This window comes from Sceloporus undulatus, chromosome 2, assembly GCF_019175285.1.
Source record: "Sceloporus undulatus isolate JIND9_A2432 ecotype Alabama chromosome 2, SceUnd_v1.1, whole genome shotgun sequence".
NCBI classification, from domain to species: domain Eukaryota; kingdom Metazoa; phylum Chordata; class Lepidosauria; order Squamata; family Phrynosomatidae; genus Sceloporus; species Sceloporus undulatus.
The window spans coordinates 287,315,150-287,331,291 of NC_056523.1; the positions used below are offsets into that span (position 1 = coordinate 287,315,150).

General features: G+C 38.4%; 2 protein-coding genes across 5 annotated transcripts in view; both read right to left on the bottom strand.

Annotated features, from left to right (window-relative positions):
- The window catches only part of ZFYVE16 (zinc finger FYVE-type containing 16), a 36,006-nt gene extending 25,890 nt beyond the window's left edge, over window positions 1–10,116 (bottom strand). Inside the window, exons 1-5 of the mRNA XM_042449625.1 lie at window positions 10,009–10,116; window positions 7,491–9,721; window positions 3,588–3,684; window positions 1,932–2,033; window positions 194–315 (exon numbers count right to left, since the gene is read on the bottom strand). Of these exons, the coding sequence (XP_042305559.1) occupies window positions 194–315; window positions 1,932–2,033; window positions 3,588–3,684; window positions 7,491–9,721; window positions 10,009–10,078 (2,622 nt within the window). The 5' untranslated portion in view covers window positions 10,079–10,116. The remainder of the gene's footprint in view (window positions 1–193; window positions 316–1,931; window positions 2,034–3,587; window positions 3,685–7,490; window positions 9,722–10,008) is intronic.
- The window catches only part of FAM151B (family with sequence similarity 151 member B), a 102,793-nt gene that overhangs the window by 52,022 nt on the left and 34,629 nt on the right, over window positions 1–16,142 (bottom strand). The window lies entirely within an intron of this gene.

The window sequence follows — 16,142 nt, forward strand, 5'->3', positions numbered from 1 at the left end:
GAACAGATGCCAAAAGAATACCTGGAACAGATTCTGGTCATCTATGAACTAACAATCTGTAGGGGATCATGCAGGTTGAAACCATGGACTTAGATAAAATTGGAGACATCTCTATTTACCCAATTATAAAGGGATAACATATTATGGTGCAATTTCAACATAGATCATCAACTATTAGAAAAGTAGGGCTTACAGGATATGGTTCCTGTGAGGATCTTCTGACTCCAGATGACAATTTTGTTGTGTCTGCAACTTCTCCATTTGGCAAAATACCATCAGCAAACCAAACTCTTCTCTGTTCTTTGGGACAGACCCCTACAAGAAGAGAATGAAAACAAGACAAGCAAAAATACCCCAAGGTATCAATTACTTAATTTCTCCAATACAAAATTGCTCCTGACTTCCACGTCATTCCTATCATATTCTTTCTTGTATCACACAATAACATACAGTTTTCCCACCACTAGCCACACCACCAGTAGCAGTACGTTCTAAAATCCATGTCATGGCTCAGAGACTTTGGTGGACATAATCCCATGAACGTTCTACTATTTCTGTACTACACCTCACCAAAATACAGAATTTATTCATATAGTAAAACTAACTATTGTTATACAAAACACATACCAAGATTTAAGTTGGTCTTTAAATAAAGGCATTTTGCACAGGGGCTACTAGCCTCAAATTCAGTCTAGAGAAGCTTCCTTTCCACCTGAACTCTGAAAACTTTGGTCCAAAACACACTGCAGAAATAATCCAGTCTGAGGCCGCTTTAACTGTCCTGGCTCAGTGCTAGTGAATCTTGGGAATTGTAGTTGATTGTGGCACCAGAGCTCTCTGACAGGGAAGGGTTAAATGTCTCGCAAAACTACAGTTTCCAGGATTCCCTAGCATTGAGCCAGGGTAATTAAAGTGGTCTCAAACTGGATTATTTCTGCAGTGTGTTATGGACCTATGTCCTAGAAGTATTGAATTACAGTTGGCCTTCCTTATCCACAGATTTTTTATCGACTGATTCAAGCATCCACAGACTGAAAATACTCAAAAAAATATAAATTTCAAATAGCAAACCTTGATTGTCCATTTTATATAGAAGAGCCCATTTTGCTATGTCATTATATTTAATGGGACTTGAGCATCCATAGATTTTGTTATCCACGGGGGGTCCTAGAATCAAATCTCAGTGGATATCAAGGACCCACTGTATTCCTCCAAGGGTTTCATGAAATTTTAGTGAAAGCAAGTTTCTTTGCCCTACATTTTCCCCATGTATAGGCCAAATGCTGCTGTTCAGGTTATATCATGGCATTGGCAAGGTAAAGTTAATCTACGACATCAGCCAAGGCACAACTCTAAATATAAAATAACTACAAAAATCCCAAATTTTTTAATACATAAGATAAACATAAGTGCATGTTTGTCTATCGACCTGCCTATTCAGGTTACACTGTAATGTACAACAATAAAAGCTCTGGTGACCACAAAGGCATACCAAAGAGACCTCTAAATAGTGAACAGGTTCATGACAAAACCTTCATGGAATAGAAAAATCGCATCTATTTCAGTCCTATACCTACAGCTACCTGTACCTATACCTACCTATAATCACATTACAGGTATCATTGTCACAACAGCACTGCTAGGGGAAAAAGTCAATTTTTGTCCACCTATTCCAAATACACGATGAAGGAAGGAAATGTTAAACAAAATAGAAATACTCCATGGAAGGACTAGGTTCCTATCCAACATAACATATGAATACCTCATGCAAGTTTGTTGTGCTTGTTGTACTACAATGGCATTGTATAAAAAAAGGGCCTGATAATAAATTTAGTTTCACTTAATTCTCTTAATGCATTTTTGGCTTCCCATCACCATTTGGCCATTTAAATACAGAAGTGGCCAAAAAATAGAAGGAGAATTAGGTGTACCAGATGTCTGGACTGCCTGCAAAGGTGGAACAGTTGGATATTCAGAGACAGCAGAATTAGGCACAGGACCAGTTGGGCTCATCATTCTTTCCAATGCCTGTGCTAACAAACAAAGTAAAAGAGTTTAAGTGTCATATCTCTGGGACATATATCCTGTCTCCCACCAACCTCACTTTCTTACTTGCATGGTGTTTCCAAAGTTATTTATATCCCTAGAAGATTGATGGTGAGTTTAGGACAGATCATGGCTGGCTTTATTTTAAATACCATTGCCATTTAAGAAAAATATTTCTGATCAACTAAAAAGATGCTCAGAACATCTCAATACATTTTTATTCCAATTTAGTTATTCATAATTACTACTAGTAAAACCTTATAAAGATTATAAAAATCCTATGTAATGAACACCTAACTGCAATACTGATCTTCAGCATTTAAAAATAAATGCTGTATACTTCTTACTTTTTAACATTTAAGTAATAATTTACAACAAAAAAGTACATTCCTATCCGGCTTTCTTGCTATAACCAAACCCAAGGCAGCATATATGCTACAGCTTGAGTCTCCTTTATCTGTAATTTCACAATTTGAAATATTGCAAAATCCTTTTTCCCCCCATGGGTGGCTGGGATAGTGATACCTTTGCTTTCTAACAGTTCAGAGTACATACACTTTGTTTCATGCACAAAATTATTTAAAATATGTGTAAAATTACCTTCAGGCTATATGTATTAGATATACACAAAACATAAAAGAATGTCACGTTTAGACTTGGGTCTCATCTCCAAGATGTCATTATGTATATGCAAACATTCCAAAACCCAAAATAGAAAACATTTCTGGTTTAGCGCTGGGGGGCCGGGGGCATGAAGCCCCAAGGACACCCCTTTTCTGGGCATTTTGCCGCTTCTCCGTGGCCCAGAAAAACGCTGGATTGGGGCCACAGGGCTGCTGGTGAGAAATTAGTTAGAACAGTGATTCTCAAATAATGGGGCAGAACCCCTGGGGGGGTGCAAAAGTTGCTCAAGGGGGCATTAAAACTTGGAGGCTCTGATCCCTCCTCCTCCTCCCAAACTTTTTAATGTGTAAAATGTACACATGTGTTGAGTTAAATATTTACTTAAGTAAAACTGTTCTAATTTGAACAATGTTGTTTTCTTATAAAATGTTAAAATATGGATATACATGAAAATGAAAACACACATGCTAAATAAACAAAATATTTTCATTCATATGCTATATTGGGTGGTGGGAGTGCACCGTCCATATGTAGAAGTAAAGAGGGGTCCCAAGGGTAAAAAGTGCCACTGCCTTAAAAAAATTGTTAGCTAGTACCAGGATAAGAATACTTAACTAGATGGATGTCTGTACCTTTATTTATCTCTGATAAAGCATAATGTTACATTCTACTGGTCATTACAGGCAAGATGAGTAATCATGTTTAATATTTTTAAATGTTATTTTTTTTAAACAAAACATACGCAAACTATTGTTTCCTATTGCCTAAAAAGATTTTCATATGTAAATTCATGCTTCATACTATAATTTACAAAGGAAATATTGGTTATATTGGAAATACTTGTTCCAACCAACATCCAAAAAACATTCTAGTTACCTTTTGTTTCTTCTACTTCTTGCCAACTAATTTTTTTTTACCTTTGTTAATGGACTCATGACAGCTTATACAGACTCTTGCTTCTTTATCCAAATACTGGAGTTTGCATTTTCGATTGCAACATGAAGCACAAAAGACCTAGATTAATGGAGAAGCTAAATTAAGTTTTTAGAATGAGAGGTCAAAATCATATCTTATTAAAATTGAAAGGCAAAAACAAGTGGATAAATTAATATTTACACAGACATCTTTATAGTCTGAATATCAGATTTTGCAAAGTACCTTTATGCAATATGCATAGTTCATGATAACTTAACTCTACAGCATAACACTAATTGAAGTATTAATATTAAAAAATCTTAAATTTATATTGAATGCGCTGCTTGCTTTTGTGTACCTCCTTTCTGACTTATGGTGACACTAAGGTGAATCTATCATGGGGTTTTCTGGGGCCGAATGTATAACTCACCCAAGATCACTCAGTGGGCTTCCATGGCAAAATGGGGAATTGAATCCTGATCTCCAGAGCTGTAGTCCAGTATTCAAGCTACTATACCACCGCCTCTTGTTAAACACATTACACTATTTGTTACTAATAAACCTGACCTTTTTTAAGGAAGGAAGGAAAGAAACCCAGCAGGAAAAAACAGAAACTCAAGTGTTGTTGCCTTGTTTCAGTCTCTGAACTAGTCTCAATCATTGTGATATATCATATTCAGTGGTGGACAATGACTCAATCACCTGGGTTCAAATTTCCATTTAGCCATGAAAGCTCACAAGGTGACCTTTGATCAGCCATAATTTCCAGACTAAACACAGAAAGCTGTGGAGATACTGTAGTAGCCAACCTGAGCCACCTGGTGGATATGATGATACCTACAGTAAGTTACATTGTATTTGATATTGTATTGTACTATGTCAGATAGTAAGTCTGAATGGAAGAATGCATAAAAATTGAGCGAAAGTCATAGAAAATTTGTGAGCCTGTATGGTGTAGCAGTTTGAGTGTTGGACTATGGCTCTGGAGACCAGGCTTCCATTCGCAGTCAGTCATGAAACCTACTGGGTGACCTTGGGCAAGTTACATGCTCTCTGCCTTTGGGGAAGGCAATGTCAAACCCCCTCTGAACAAATCTTGGCAAGAAAACCCCATGATAAGTTCACCTTAGAGTTGCCATAAGTCAGAAATGACTTGAAGGCCCATAACACAGAGAGAGACACAGCAAATTTGCATATACAGTAGATGATGACTAGTAGATAAGAGTAAGAGTGGGAAGCACTATAATAAAGACATGAGGAAAGTGAGGAGGATAAGAATCAGGCACAATTAAGGTTTAGATGATGGGGGGGGGCAAAGTGCGTGGCCCTCAGAGCCATTCTTATCGTTTTCAGGGCTCCCCCCATTTGGGGGAGGCTACTTCCTATTTGAAAGAAGGTCTCTCTGGGGCCTAAAATGGCACAGGGGTGCAAAAATATTGTTGTTGTTGTTATTATTAGTGTTATTGTTATATTTATTTGTATCCTGCTCTTTTCTCAGGACTGGGACTCAAAAACATGACCAAAAATGCCTTCTATAAACCCTACAGGGCAATGAAGGACATTTGGGAACATTTCTTTTGTTTTTGCAGTGGGGTGTGTCCTCGATTTCCTGGGGGGTGGGGTAATGCAGCCCCCAGCCTCCCAAATTTACCCATCCCTGATGTAGATGAAGATAGAGGGGAAGAGTCTGAGAGCTAAAGATTGTGCCTTTGTAAGGGTGGATTGTGTATTGCAAAAAGATTAGTTGGTTTAATAATCGCTTAAATAAAATTAAACATCATAAAAATATTAAATGATACTAAGTAAATTTATATTAATAGTTCAATATACTCACACCTACCAAATGGCTGCCTACAACACCAGTGTTCTAACAAGGTTAAAGCCTAAAAGCCAAAAAGACCAGCATTTATAAAAAGAACATCCTTATACAGATCTGAGATGAATCAGATCCAGATGGCAACACAACCGTAGAAAGATGTGGAGTTGTTGATGTGAGTTTGTTGCAAGTGGCAGTTAGAAGTAGGGTCACCACAATGGGATCATCAAGGTGGAAAGAAGAATACATTTTTAAACAACTTTTTAAAAATTCTTCCTTTCCATCTTCTTTCCTGGAAGTTGGCCAAAGGCAGACAGCAAGGCTATGTTTCTACAAATATTACTGCCTGGAGCAGGTACAGACTAGGGATACCTAGACAATCCTCAACTTTCTAGGGCAGGATATGGGGAACGATGCACAGCAGGTTCCTATCCAGCTAACCATCTTTCCTCCAAGCAATCTTCCCCTCAGTGCTATGTCCTCCTCCCACAAATCACTTTTTTGCTGGAGCCAAAGCAAGCTGTCAGATCAGGGAAAAAGAAACTATGGACTTGGTCCTTCTTCAGCTAAGTCATTTGATGTCTGTGCCCGAAAGGTGGGGGTGTCCCCTTTTCATTCAGTACAGAAGCCAGGCCAGGTGCTTATAAAAACAGCTGGGTGATGGATAAGGACATAGGATGATAAGCAATAGAATTTTTAGTATCTCTTCCCCCCATTTACTCCCACATCTCTATTGTGCAACAGATAACATTTGCACCATATACTGCTAGGATTCAGCCCTGAAACTCTATCTTCACAAAATGTGATCCTGGATCTCTCTCTCTCACACACACACAAATTCCTTATTCTGTTTTAGGGATTATTTTGAATCAGAGCTTAACTAGGCTCAGTTTCTACAAATATTACTGCCTGAAGCAAGTACAGAGTGCCCACTCATTATCAAATTCCACACCACCTTTCATATACCTACAATTTCAGCATAGGAAATGATTTCTAGGTCTAAGAAAAAGGTTAAAATGGATAGAAGATGTCCCTAGTCTACAAATTAGGAAGAAAGTTGTTATATGTAGGAATATAAACATACTAAAGAGATATACAAGAAAGGTCGTATGTAAGAATTGTTTAATTATGAACTAAGTGGAGGTACAGAGGTATACAAAATGCAACAAAGGATATCAGGGAAACTATAAACATAGAAAAAAAGTTTTAGCTGATAAAGGGAGAAAGTTTGATATAGATGAACAAGAGTGAGATTTATGGATGTATGTGATGAACTGCTAAGATGTATTGTTCTATATGTTTTATATGTTTTTTAATGACTGAGATTTCCTGCACGGCAGGGGATTGGATTGGATGGCCCTTGTGGTCTCTTCCAACTTTATGATTCTATGGAAACTCCACTAAAGAAAAAAAAATAAGAAAAAGGTTAAAATGCAGGACTAAACCACAGTACTCTTCATTTTTAGATCTCTGGTCCATTTTGATACAGTTGGAAAAAAGTTTCCTCTCTTTAGCATCCATGGTCTTCCTGGATTTTCCAAAGAGAAACTAAAAAAATGAAAACCAATTTACACTTTTTTATGCAGGGTAGACTATCCTGCACTTGGAGAAACATGGCCCTCCCTCCACTCCCATAACAACCTGGAGGCCTAGTTTCAAAAAGACACTAGTCAGTAACTTTTATATTTGATAATCATTCCACTATCCTCTTCACAAGATTGTATGGAAATCTTAATTATTATCTACTACACAGATTAAGTCCCTTTCCTTCTAGAATCAACATAACATTTCATCAATAATTAAAGAGCTGAAGAATTTCATCACATGGATAGTGTTTTGAATAAGCATATACTTAATTATATTTATTGTTGCTTGTTTATATGTGAAGTAAAACCAAATAAACCAAAATCAAATAAAACCAATTTCAAGTGGAGAAAGGAATTCTGGAAAAAAAGAAGTTTACATTTTAAAAGTTTTTTTTTTAAAATGCATCTTTCCAGTGAAGATTATATTCAATTTGCCTTTAACACAATCCCCACATACTATAACACTAGTATAGATAATTTTAAAAATAATTTCTATTACTTACTTTTCCACAAGCACGACAGTGGTGTCTTCTTCTTGTAAATGTAAATTTGGCTTGACAATGCATGCAATTTGGTGCTTCTGAGTCAGGAATCCAGGATGGCTGCTTCTGCCCAAGGACTACAGCTTGTTCTACTGCTGTAACCGGTTCTGAGATCACAGATAAGACACTACTTCCTTCGTCTTCTAAGCAGCTTTGTGTATCAGTATTGTTACATCTATTGCTTGAATCAAGACAAATTTTAGCATCTGAGAAAGAGGTATTTGGAACTGTGGAATTTAACACCTGGGATTCATTCCCAAGTGTATTTGGACTACTAAACTCAGAACTGAAGTTAGCTTTTGGTGGATGGTTTAACAACTGCTTTGGCCTTGCACCTCCACTGTGTGCCATCTGTTGGTCTGAAACTTCACTTCCAGTTTCACTTACATGCTCTGCAGTCTCTTTGCATTTTTCCATTGTGTTCTTTTGTCCACACTTTAAATTTTTCCACTGTGGACTTTTTTCTGCCAAAATACCTAAAGTAGATTCAGAACTGGATAATATATAGTTGTTATCAGTACAAGCTTCTATCTTGCAAATTTCTGCTTGCAAATTATTGCTGCCAATGTTCATTTTGTCCATATCTATTAAATTATCATTAATGACATCAGATTGCAATAATCCATCATCAGTATCCTCTTTAAGGGGCTTTGAATGCTCTGTTTCACGGCAATGCTCAGACAAAAAGGCATCAAGTTCAGCATCACTTACTAGTATATCACCTCCAATAATGTCTTCTTCTATCGCTAGATCAACTAAACTTCTGCCTTCAATGTCAGTGGACAGAACACTGCTGCATTTTTCAGTATTTGCAGGTGGAGAACTGCAAGTGGCAACAGAGTTTGGGTGCTGGAAAGGCTGACATTCACTAATAATTTTATCAAAACCTTCCTTCTCTCTATCTGTATAAGAATGTATTCCTGGCCAGCACTGTCTCGTTTCCTTTTGATTCTTATCCTGTTCAGGTGGTTCTGTTCTATAAGGCAATTCTCCTTCAGAAAGGACATTTTTATGACTTTCTGTTTGCATAGTTATATCACTAAAGACTGCTGTTGCTTCATCCTGAGCAGTCCTTCCATCAGTGTCATCATTTGTAACTAATGACCCACATATAGAAACAGCAAGTGGAAGACAGGACAGTGATGTCTGTATGTCTTCAGAGTTCTCTGGTGTTGAAACCATGTTTAAAGTTGTATTGGTATTCTGTTCTGGACTGCAACATTTTTCTGCAGTGCTATGGGTTTGATCTAACCCTGGCACATTCTCAGTTTGAAGTGATGAGTCACATAAATTCTCTTCTTTAGATAATAACAAACTGTTTTCACTTGACTGATACATCTTTGGTAAGTTAGAAATTAAAGATTCAATCATATTCTCTTCTGAAGTAGCCAGTTTGCCATTATGCTCTTGTGTCATTTGATTCTTTGCACTATTTTCATCCTCTAATGGCTCACAAGGCAGTTTTTCAAATGTTAGTTCATCTTTGGAACTATGTATAGTTGAAGATATTTGAGTTATTAAAGCTGGGATTATAACCTGTTCTGTCTGGCCAGATACTTCACTGTCATTCCACATTTCTGTCTTTTCTTGAACCTCTCCAGATTCTATCATATTTGCTTGAGCAGGGCTGCTTGTAGTTAGTACCAGTTCATCTTGTTTTTCAGATGTATTACATTCTGCGCTGCACGGTGCTGTATTTCCATCAATATGTTGTGGCATACCAGAATCAGTAATAGAATTAGCAGACAGATTAGTAGCAGTGGCAGGTACTGATGCTAAATCAAAGCCAGTGAGAGAAAGGTTACCTTGGGAGTCATCTGGCTGCAAATTATGAATGCACTCCAAATTATTTTTTGCATGGCTCAAATTACCTGTGTCACTGACAAGGTCACAGACAGGTATACTGTATCGTCCCAGGCAAGAAGACTGGTTTTTATCTGAAGAACCACCATCCACCATAGAAAGAAGATCTAACCCTGTGACATTTTTCTCATTCTGTTCAGAGTTCAGTTGCTCAAGGTTTGCCACATTTGCAGTCTGGGTAGACAATGACAGTTCATCTGATGTAGTACAACTAACCTTTTCTTGCACTTTTGGTTTCAAAACTTTTGGCTTTTGGTAATCTAACTCTGAAGAAAGTGAATGGTGCTTAGAATCATGTGGATTTGCGTTTTTGCTGTTTTCAGGTTCATCTAAATAAAAGATCAAAATTAAATTAGTTAGCTCCACACATCATACAAACAGTCATCTATGTCTTCAATACACAAAGAACATTTGTTAATAAAATGCTAATTTTTGCCCACATTCTTCTCTTCTTTCAGTTTTGGATTGTAACTCTTTTGGGAGCAGGGGCACACTGATGTGGCATATGTAAATCTGTAAAGTACCATGCAATACCAATGCTATGCTGTACAGCAATAGATTTTATTTACTTTTGCAGCTTACAAACACAAAATTAGAGCATAAGGAATAAACGAACCTGTACTTTGTTCAAATTCATCAAGTAGCTTGTCTAAGTCGGAGACTGCTGCTCTGAAGTAACTGTCCATTCTAAAGTTTTAACTGCTATGAGTTTTCTTCTCTTGTGCCTATGCAAAACAATGCATTATATTAGGTGAGGCAAGCATATAGAGCTAAAATGATTCAAGCAGAATAGAATAATTACAGAGCCGCTGTGGTGCAGTGTGTGAATGTTGGATTAGGACTCTGGAGACTCCGGATCTGTGTTCTCTTCTTGTGGGACAGAGTGAAGAAGTACTAGTACTAACTATTTTCCAAATAGTTAGACGATTGTTAAACATATATTCTTGTGAAGATGGAAGTAAAGGAAAAAACAGTCCTGAAAATATACTATTTGGGACTACATTGCTTAAGAAATACTAAAGAGCAGTAGTAGTTTGATAAAACATATTCCTTTGTTGTCACTTGATTCACTGGAGAAAAGAGTGGAGTCAGAAAATTATTTCACAACATCTTCACTATTACCATAAAGAAGGCATTTTCAACAGTTGGTCATCATGGCCCAGTATTGAGAGAATAAGGCAAGCTCAGTGGTTAGGTCCTACATAGTTTTGCCATGCATCATTCCCTGATTGTTGTTAACCCAAACCTCCTAAAATGCAGTGTTAATTCATTTCTTGAAAAACTAGTTTGAAAACTGAAAACAGTCAACAGATTTTTGATGCTTTGTATCAACTGCTTGCTTTATTTCAGTGGTTTGGCTTATAGCGTTAGTACCCATTAATGGTTCTACCATGTCACTACTTTTCCAGGGTGGTTGGTTTGTGTGCTTCCCTGAGACAAGAGGGTGTACTGACAATAGTAGTCCTGCTGCTAGGGAGTGAGCAAGCTAAAATGGACAGGAATGGGACATTCTAAGTGAGACAATTATACAGTCAGGAGATGAAAACTTCAAAAAAAATGGGGTGGCATTAATAATTTGTTCATCACAAACACATTCTTCAAGCAACTGAAGAGGTGACTGTATACAAGGACATCACATGAGAGCCAATGTAGAAATCAAATAGACTACATAATTGGAAGCAGAAGATGGAGATGTTCCATTTGCTCTGTAAAAACCAGACCAAGAGCAGATTGTGACACAGACCATTAAGTACTAATATAAAAAACAAGAGTAAAGCTAAAGAAGAACAGTAAACCAACTCTCAGGTCGAAATACAACTTGAAGAACATCTCTGTGCAAATTTTTAAATAATATAAAAAATAAATTTGCACTATTGTGCCTAATTGACCAGGAGCAAGAAGAGCTCTGGACTATGGCAAAGGACATTGCCAGGGAGAAATCCAAAAAAGACACTATCTGCAATAAAAAAGGAGAAGCCACTGTGGATGACGGTTGAAACTCCCGTGAAAATGGAGGGGCGACTGTATTTCCAAGTGTTCTCTAATGACATAGTACCTTCGGAAGATTGTCCAAGATGATATCTGGAATATCATTTTCAACCAGCACCCTATGCCCACCCCAAGACAATCTCCTAAAAAAATGCAGCAGGTTCTTGAGCTGATTGTTTCCAAAAATAATGTAGTGAACAAACAATGGCCAGAACTTAAATTTGAGCAGAAACAACCAGATTTGCACAACAGATGTATTGTTTCCCAACTACCATATGTATTAATACATTATCATAAGATGCTGCTGATGCTTGAGGAATTGGCCTGTTGCCTACTTGGTACCAAATAACTTTAAAATTGACTAGCTTTGCTTATGTCTGTTTTCATGTCAGATGACCTAATTTTTAAAAAGTGTATAATGGCTTTGGTTTGATTAAAAATAAAAGCCAAGGAGAAGAACTGTCAAGTCAGTTATTCAAATTTCTAGAATCTTAAAGTTATAACTACTTTAAAAAACAACAACATTATTTCAGAGTGATCAGGTATCACAATTCCATTCACTCTTATTCATCAGAAAAGTAGTTATGAACAATGTTTTGACGTGATGTGGCAAAGATTATTTCAAGATGTACAATAAAGTAAAATCTAATGATGTATTTAATACTGCATTAAAGTTGTAAGAGAAACTATAAAATCTGCATCAGGTCACATTATTATGTATTTGAGACTTACGTTGTACTCTGCTTATGAAAGAAGCAATACAGGATAGAAACTTTTTAGGGGAAATGTACTTTTGAGGAATGCATAATTTAAAAAAATAATTAGTAACACAATACAAACCAACTTTGGAAAATGGAATAGATAAAAGAGAAATCAAATCTAAAATCAAAGTTATACTTAATTTTAAAGAAGACACTAACATATAAAGAAATTATAGAATTAGAGTTGGAAGAGAGTGCAAGGGCCATCCAGTCCAATCCCCTGCCATGCAGGAACTCTCACTCAAAGTACTCCCAACAGATGGCCATCCAGCCCCTGTTTAAAGACCTTCAAGGAGGCAGACTCCACTACACTCCGAGGGAGTGTGTTCCACTGTCGAACAGCTTTTACTGACAGGAAGTTCCTCCTAATGTTGAGGAGGAATCTCTTTTCCTGTAGTTTGAATCCACTGGTCTGGGTCCAATTTTCTGAAGCAGCAGAAAACAAGCTTGCTCCTTCCCTCAGTATGACACACCTTCAAATACTTAAACAGGGTTATTATATCACCGCTTAATTTTCTCTTCTCCAGGCTAAACATACCCAGCTCCCAGCGGCCCTGTCCAGATGGGCCATTTTTGTTATCTTCTCCTGTGTTTTGTGAATGTTTTTATTGAATGTTTACTGTTTTTTACTGGTTTTAATTATTATGATTGAATGATGGTTTTTAATAATGTATTGTACTGTTTTAATATGGGGGGATTGTTGCTGTTACAATTTGTATTTTACTATGTTGTAAACCGCTGTGATTGAAGGAACGGCGGTATATAAATAAAGTCTCATTCATTCATTCATTCATTTTGTATGTACTAGGGTTGCCTGGGGGTGTCTCTTTTAGACACCCGCAACCCTAGTACGTACGGAGTACATACAAAATGGCGGCATCCTGTTCACATGGGCACCGCCATTTTGACGTAACGGCCACGGCACGGCGTGGCCACTACATCTTGTCGCCGCTGAAGGGCGCTTGTGGCGTATCGTTGATGCGGCCTATAAATGGCTGCGCCAGCAATACAGAGAGAAAAGGGCCAAGCGGCCCCTTTCTCTCTCTCCCCGCCACTGTTGGGGTGTCCTTGGGGCATGAAGCCCCAAGGTCACCCCTTTCTAGGCTGCGGGGAAGCAGCCTTTTGCCGCTTCCCCGAGGCCAGGAAAAGCGGCAGATCGGGGTCTCTGGGGCTGCCGCTGTGGCAGCTAAGGCCCCAATCCATCAGGGAAAGGGGTGGGTGCAGGCTGCCCCAAAGGGGCAGTCTGTACACCACCTAAGTCTCTCCTCATAAGGCATGGTTTCCAGACCCTTCACCATTTTAGTTGCTCTCCTCTAGACACACTCCACCTTGTCAACATCCTTTTTGAATTGTGGTGCCTAGAACTGGACATAGTATTCCAGGTGAGGCCTGACTAAAACAGAATAGAGGGGCACTATTACTTCTCTTGATCTAAACACTATACTTCTATTGGTGGAGTCTAGAATCGCATTGGCCTTTTTAGCTGCCGCATCACACTGTTGACTCATGTTCAACTTGTGGTCTATTAGGACTCCTACATCACTGAACTCTCACTGTCACTGAACTGGAAATGAAATTGTCTTTGATTGGAAGGAGGAAGGGTAATCCTGTGACTTGGAATCATCAACTACTGACCAACTTGGCAGACACACCCTGCTGACTCGTGTCTTCCAAGAATGACTGAAGTGAACTATGTAAATTCTTTGTAGATATAAGCTGGGGATCCTGAACTACAACATTTAACTATTTTGCTATTTTACTTTCCTTTTAAATGTGCCTGAAACTGCTGTTTTCAAGAATATCTGATGAATTTCAGGTTTGTCCAAAACCCCGGCCAATTTGAAAAACATGACCTCAATTATCCAACAACTTTATACCAGTTATGTTACAATGAATTGATAGGAAGCATATCACCAAAAGAAAAAGAAAAAAAGGTAGAGTGCAGCCAGCCTCTGAAAATACATTCATAGTGAGTTACTGAAAAGGATAAGAGAAGCAGCCAGATAACTTCAAATAACTGATTTTGAGAATGACAATTCTGATAAGATCAACAGTAAAGAAGAGAAACGTTTTCATGTAAGCTAGTTTAGAAATGCAATTAACAAATACATAATAGTGTTTTTGTGTACATGAAGCTGTATGGAGTACAATGTCATATTTTTGTTGCAGAAAAATCCAAGTCCTGGAAGTCAGGACAACTAATTAGGCAAAGCAAGAGTTTCAGGTATTGCCACTTTTATTATAAAGCTGCTTCCTGTGTATCAAGTACAGAAAAGCATACAAAAAAGTGTCGTAAAGCGTACCAAGTACAGTACTGTAAACACTTATTTACTAGCATGATTCAAACATGATTTAAAAAGTGTCATCTCTTACTAGCAGCATTTATTGGAGGAGTACCTTTTATACATACCAACTGACTCTGGAGATCAGAGCTCGATTCCCCACTCAACCATGGAAAAACCCACTGGGTAACCTTGGGTGAGTCACACACTCTCAGCCCTAGAAAACACTGTGATAGGTTTTGCCTTACGGTTGCCATACCTAAGTCAGAAATTACTTGAAGTAATGCAACAACAAACTTTGTATACTGAAAATAGGGAGACTTTTGGTGCAGTAAACTTTCTCCTTAAAGACATTGTCAGTTTTGCTCTTCACATTTTTGTTTTCTTTAACATACGTAGGAGAAAGGAAAAACATGTATGCCGTCACAAGTCCACAACACTGCGCTGACTGGCATTTTAACCTTGCCCAAGATCACAGTGCGCTATCTGTGCCTAACACCTTCCTGGAAAGATTAATGGCCGAGTTCCACAACTATAAAAGGCAGGTGAAAACAAACTTCTGAAGACTATCTTTGAATATGAATTCTGAAGACTGGCCATGGGCTATGTTATTCCAGGTAAAGCTGAAGAAAACAGAAAACAAAATATCTTCACATTCCCACTTCTTTGAGGTACTTGACCAAGGCGGTTTGTCAGCAGGAAATGGAACCTGGGAACTTAAGAGGAGCAAGAAAACAAAATTCTGAACAAGACCAAAAGAAGCAGCAAGACCAGGGAAGGATAGAAAAGAGAGGAAAAGAAGAGGGTGTTTTGTTACCTTGAAAAGAGGCAATGAGATCTTAAAGCCTTTCCCCAATCCTAAAAGCCCATAGCGTTGCCAGAGTGTGAACTGGAGGTGTCTCCTGCACCTTTAATGACTATGTACAAGAGGAAATTTCAGCAGCTAGGTAACAAGCAACACTTCTGACCAGTGAACTGCTGAAATGCCCTCTCCTACACAACCTACCCCTACTAACATGTTTAAATCATGCTAGTAAATAAGTGTTCACTATACACCTCTCTCACAGTAGCAGCATCAGCCATGGCACAGGTGGGCTCCCAGGACAAGGGAGAATTGGAGGCTGGGACGGCAGGACTTCACAAAAAGAAGGCTATCAAAAGGAATTCACGCCCCTCTAGGGTCCATCTGTTGTTGCTGTCATTTTTGACTTGCAGGGAACCTAAGGGTCTTGACAGGTTTCTTCAGAGGGGGTTTGCCATTGCCATCCTCTGAGGCTTAGAGTGTGTGACTTGCCCATGGTTATTGAGTGTTGTTGGTTTATATGCTCGAGTGAGGATTTGAACCCTGGTCTCCGGAGTCTTAGTCCAACGCTCAAACCACTACACCAGGCTTGGTATACTGTAGAAAAAATGCAGTTTGGCACCACTTTAACTGCCATGGCTCCATCCTACAGAATTACAAAGATTTGTAGTTTAGTGGGACACCAGTGCGTCTTTGGCAGAGAAGGCGAAAGACGGTGTAAAACTACAAATACCAGGAATCCGTAAGATGGCACTACAGCACTTGTTGTTGTTGTCATATGCCTTCAGATTGTTTCCGACCTACGGTGACCCTAAGGCAAACCAATCATGGGTGGGTGGGGGGGGGGGTTGGCAAAATTTGTTCAGAGAAGGTTTGCCATTGCCTTCCTCTGAGGCTGAGAGAGTGTGACTTGCCC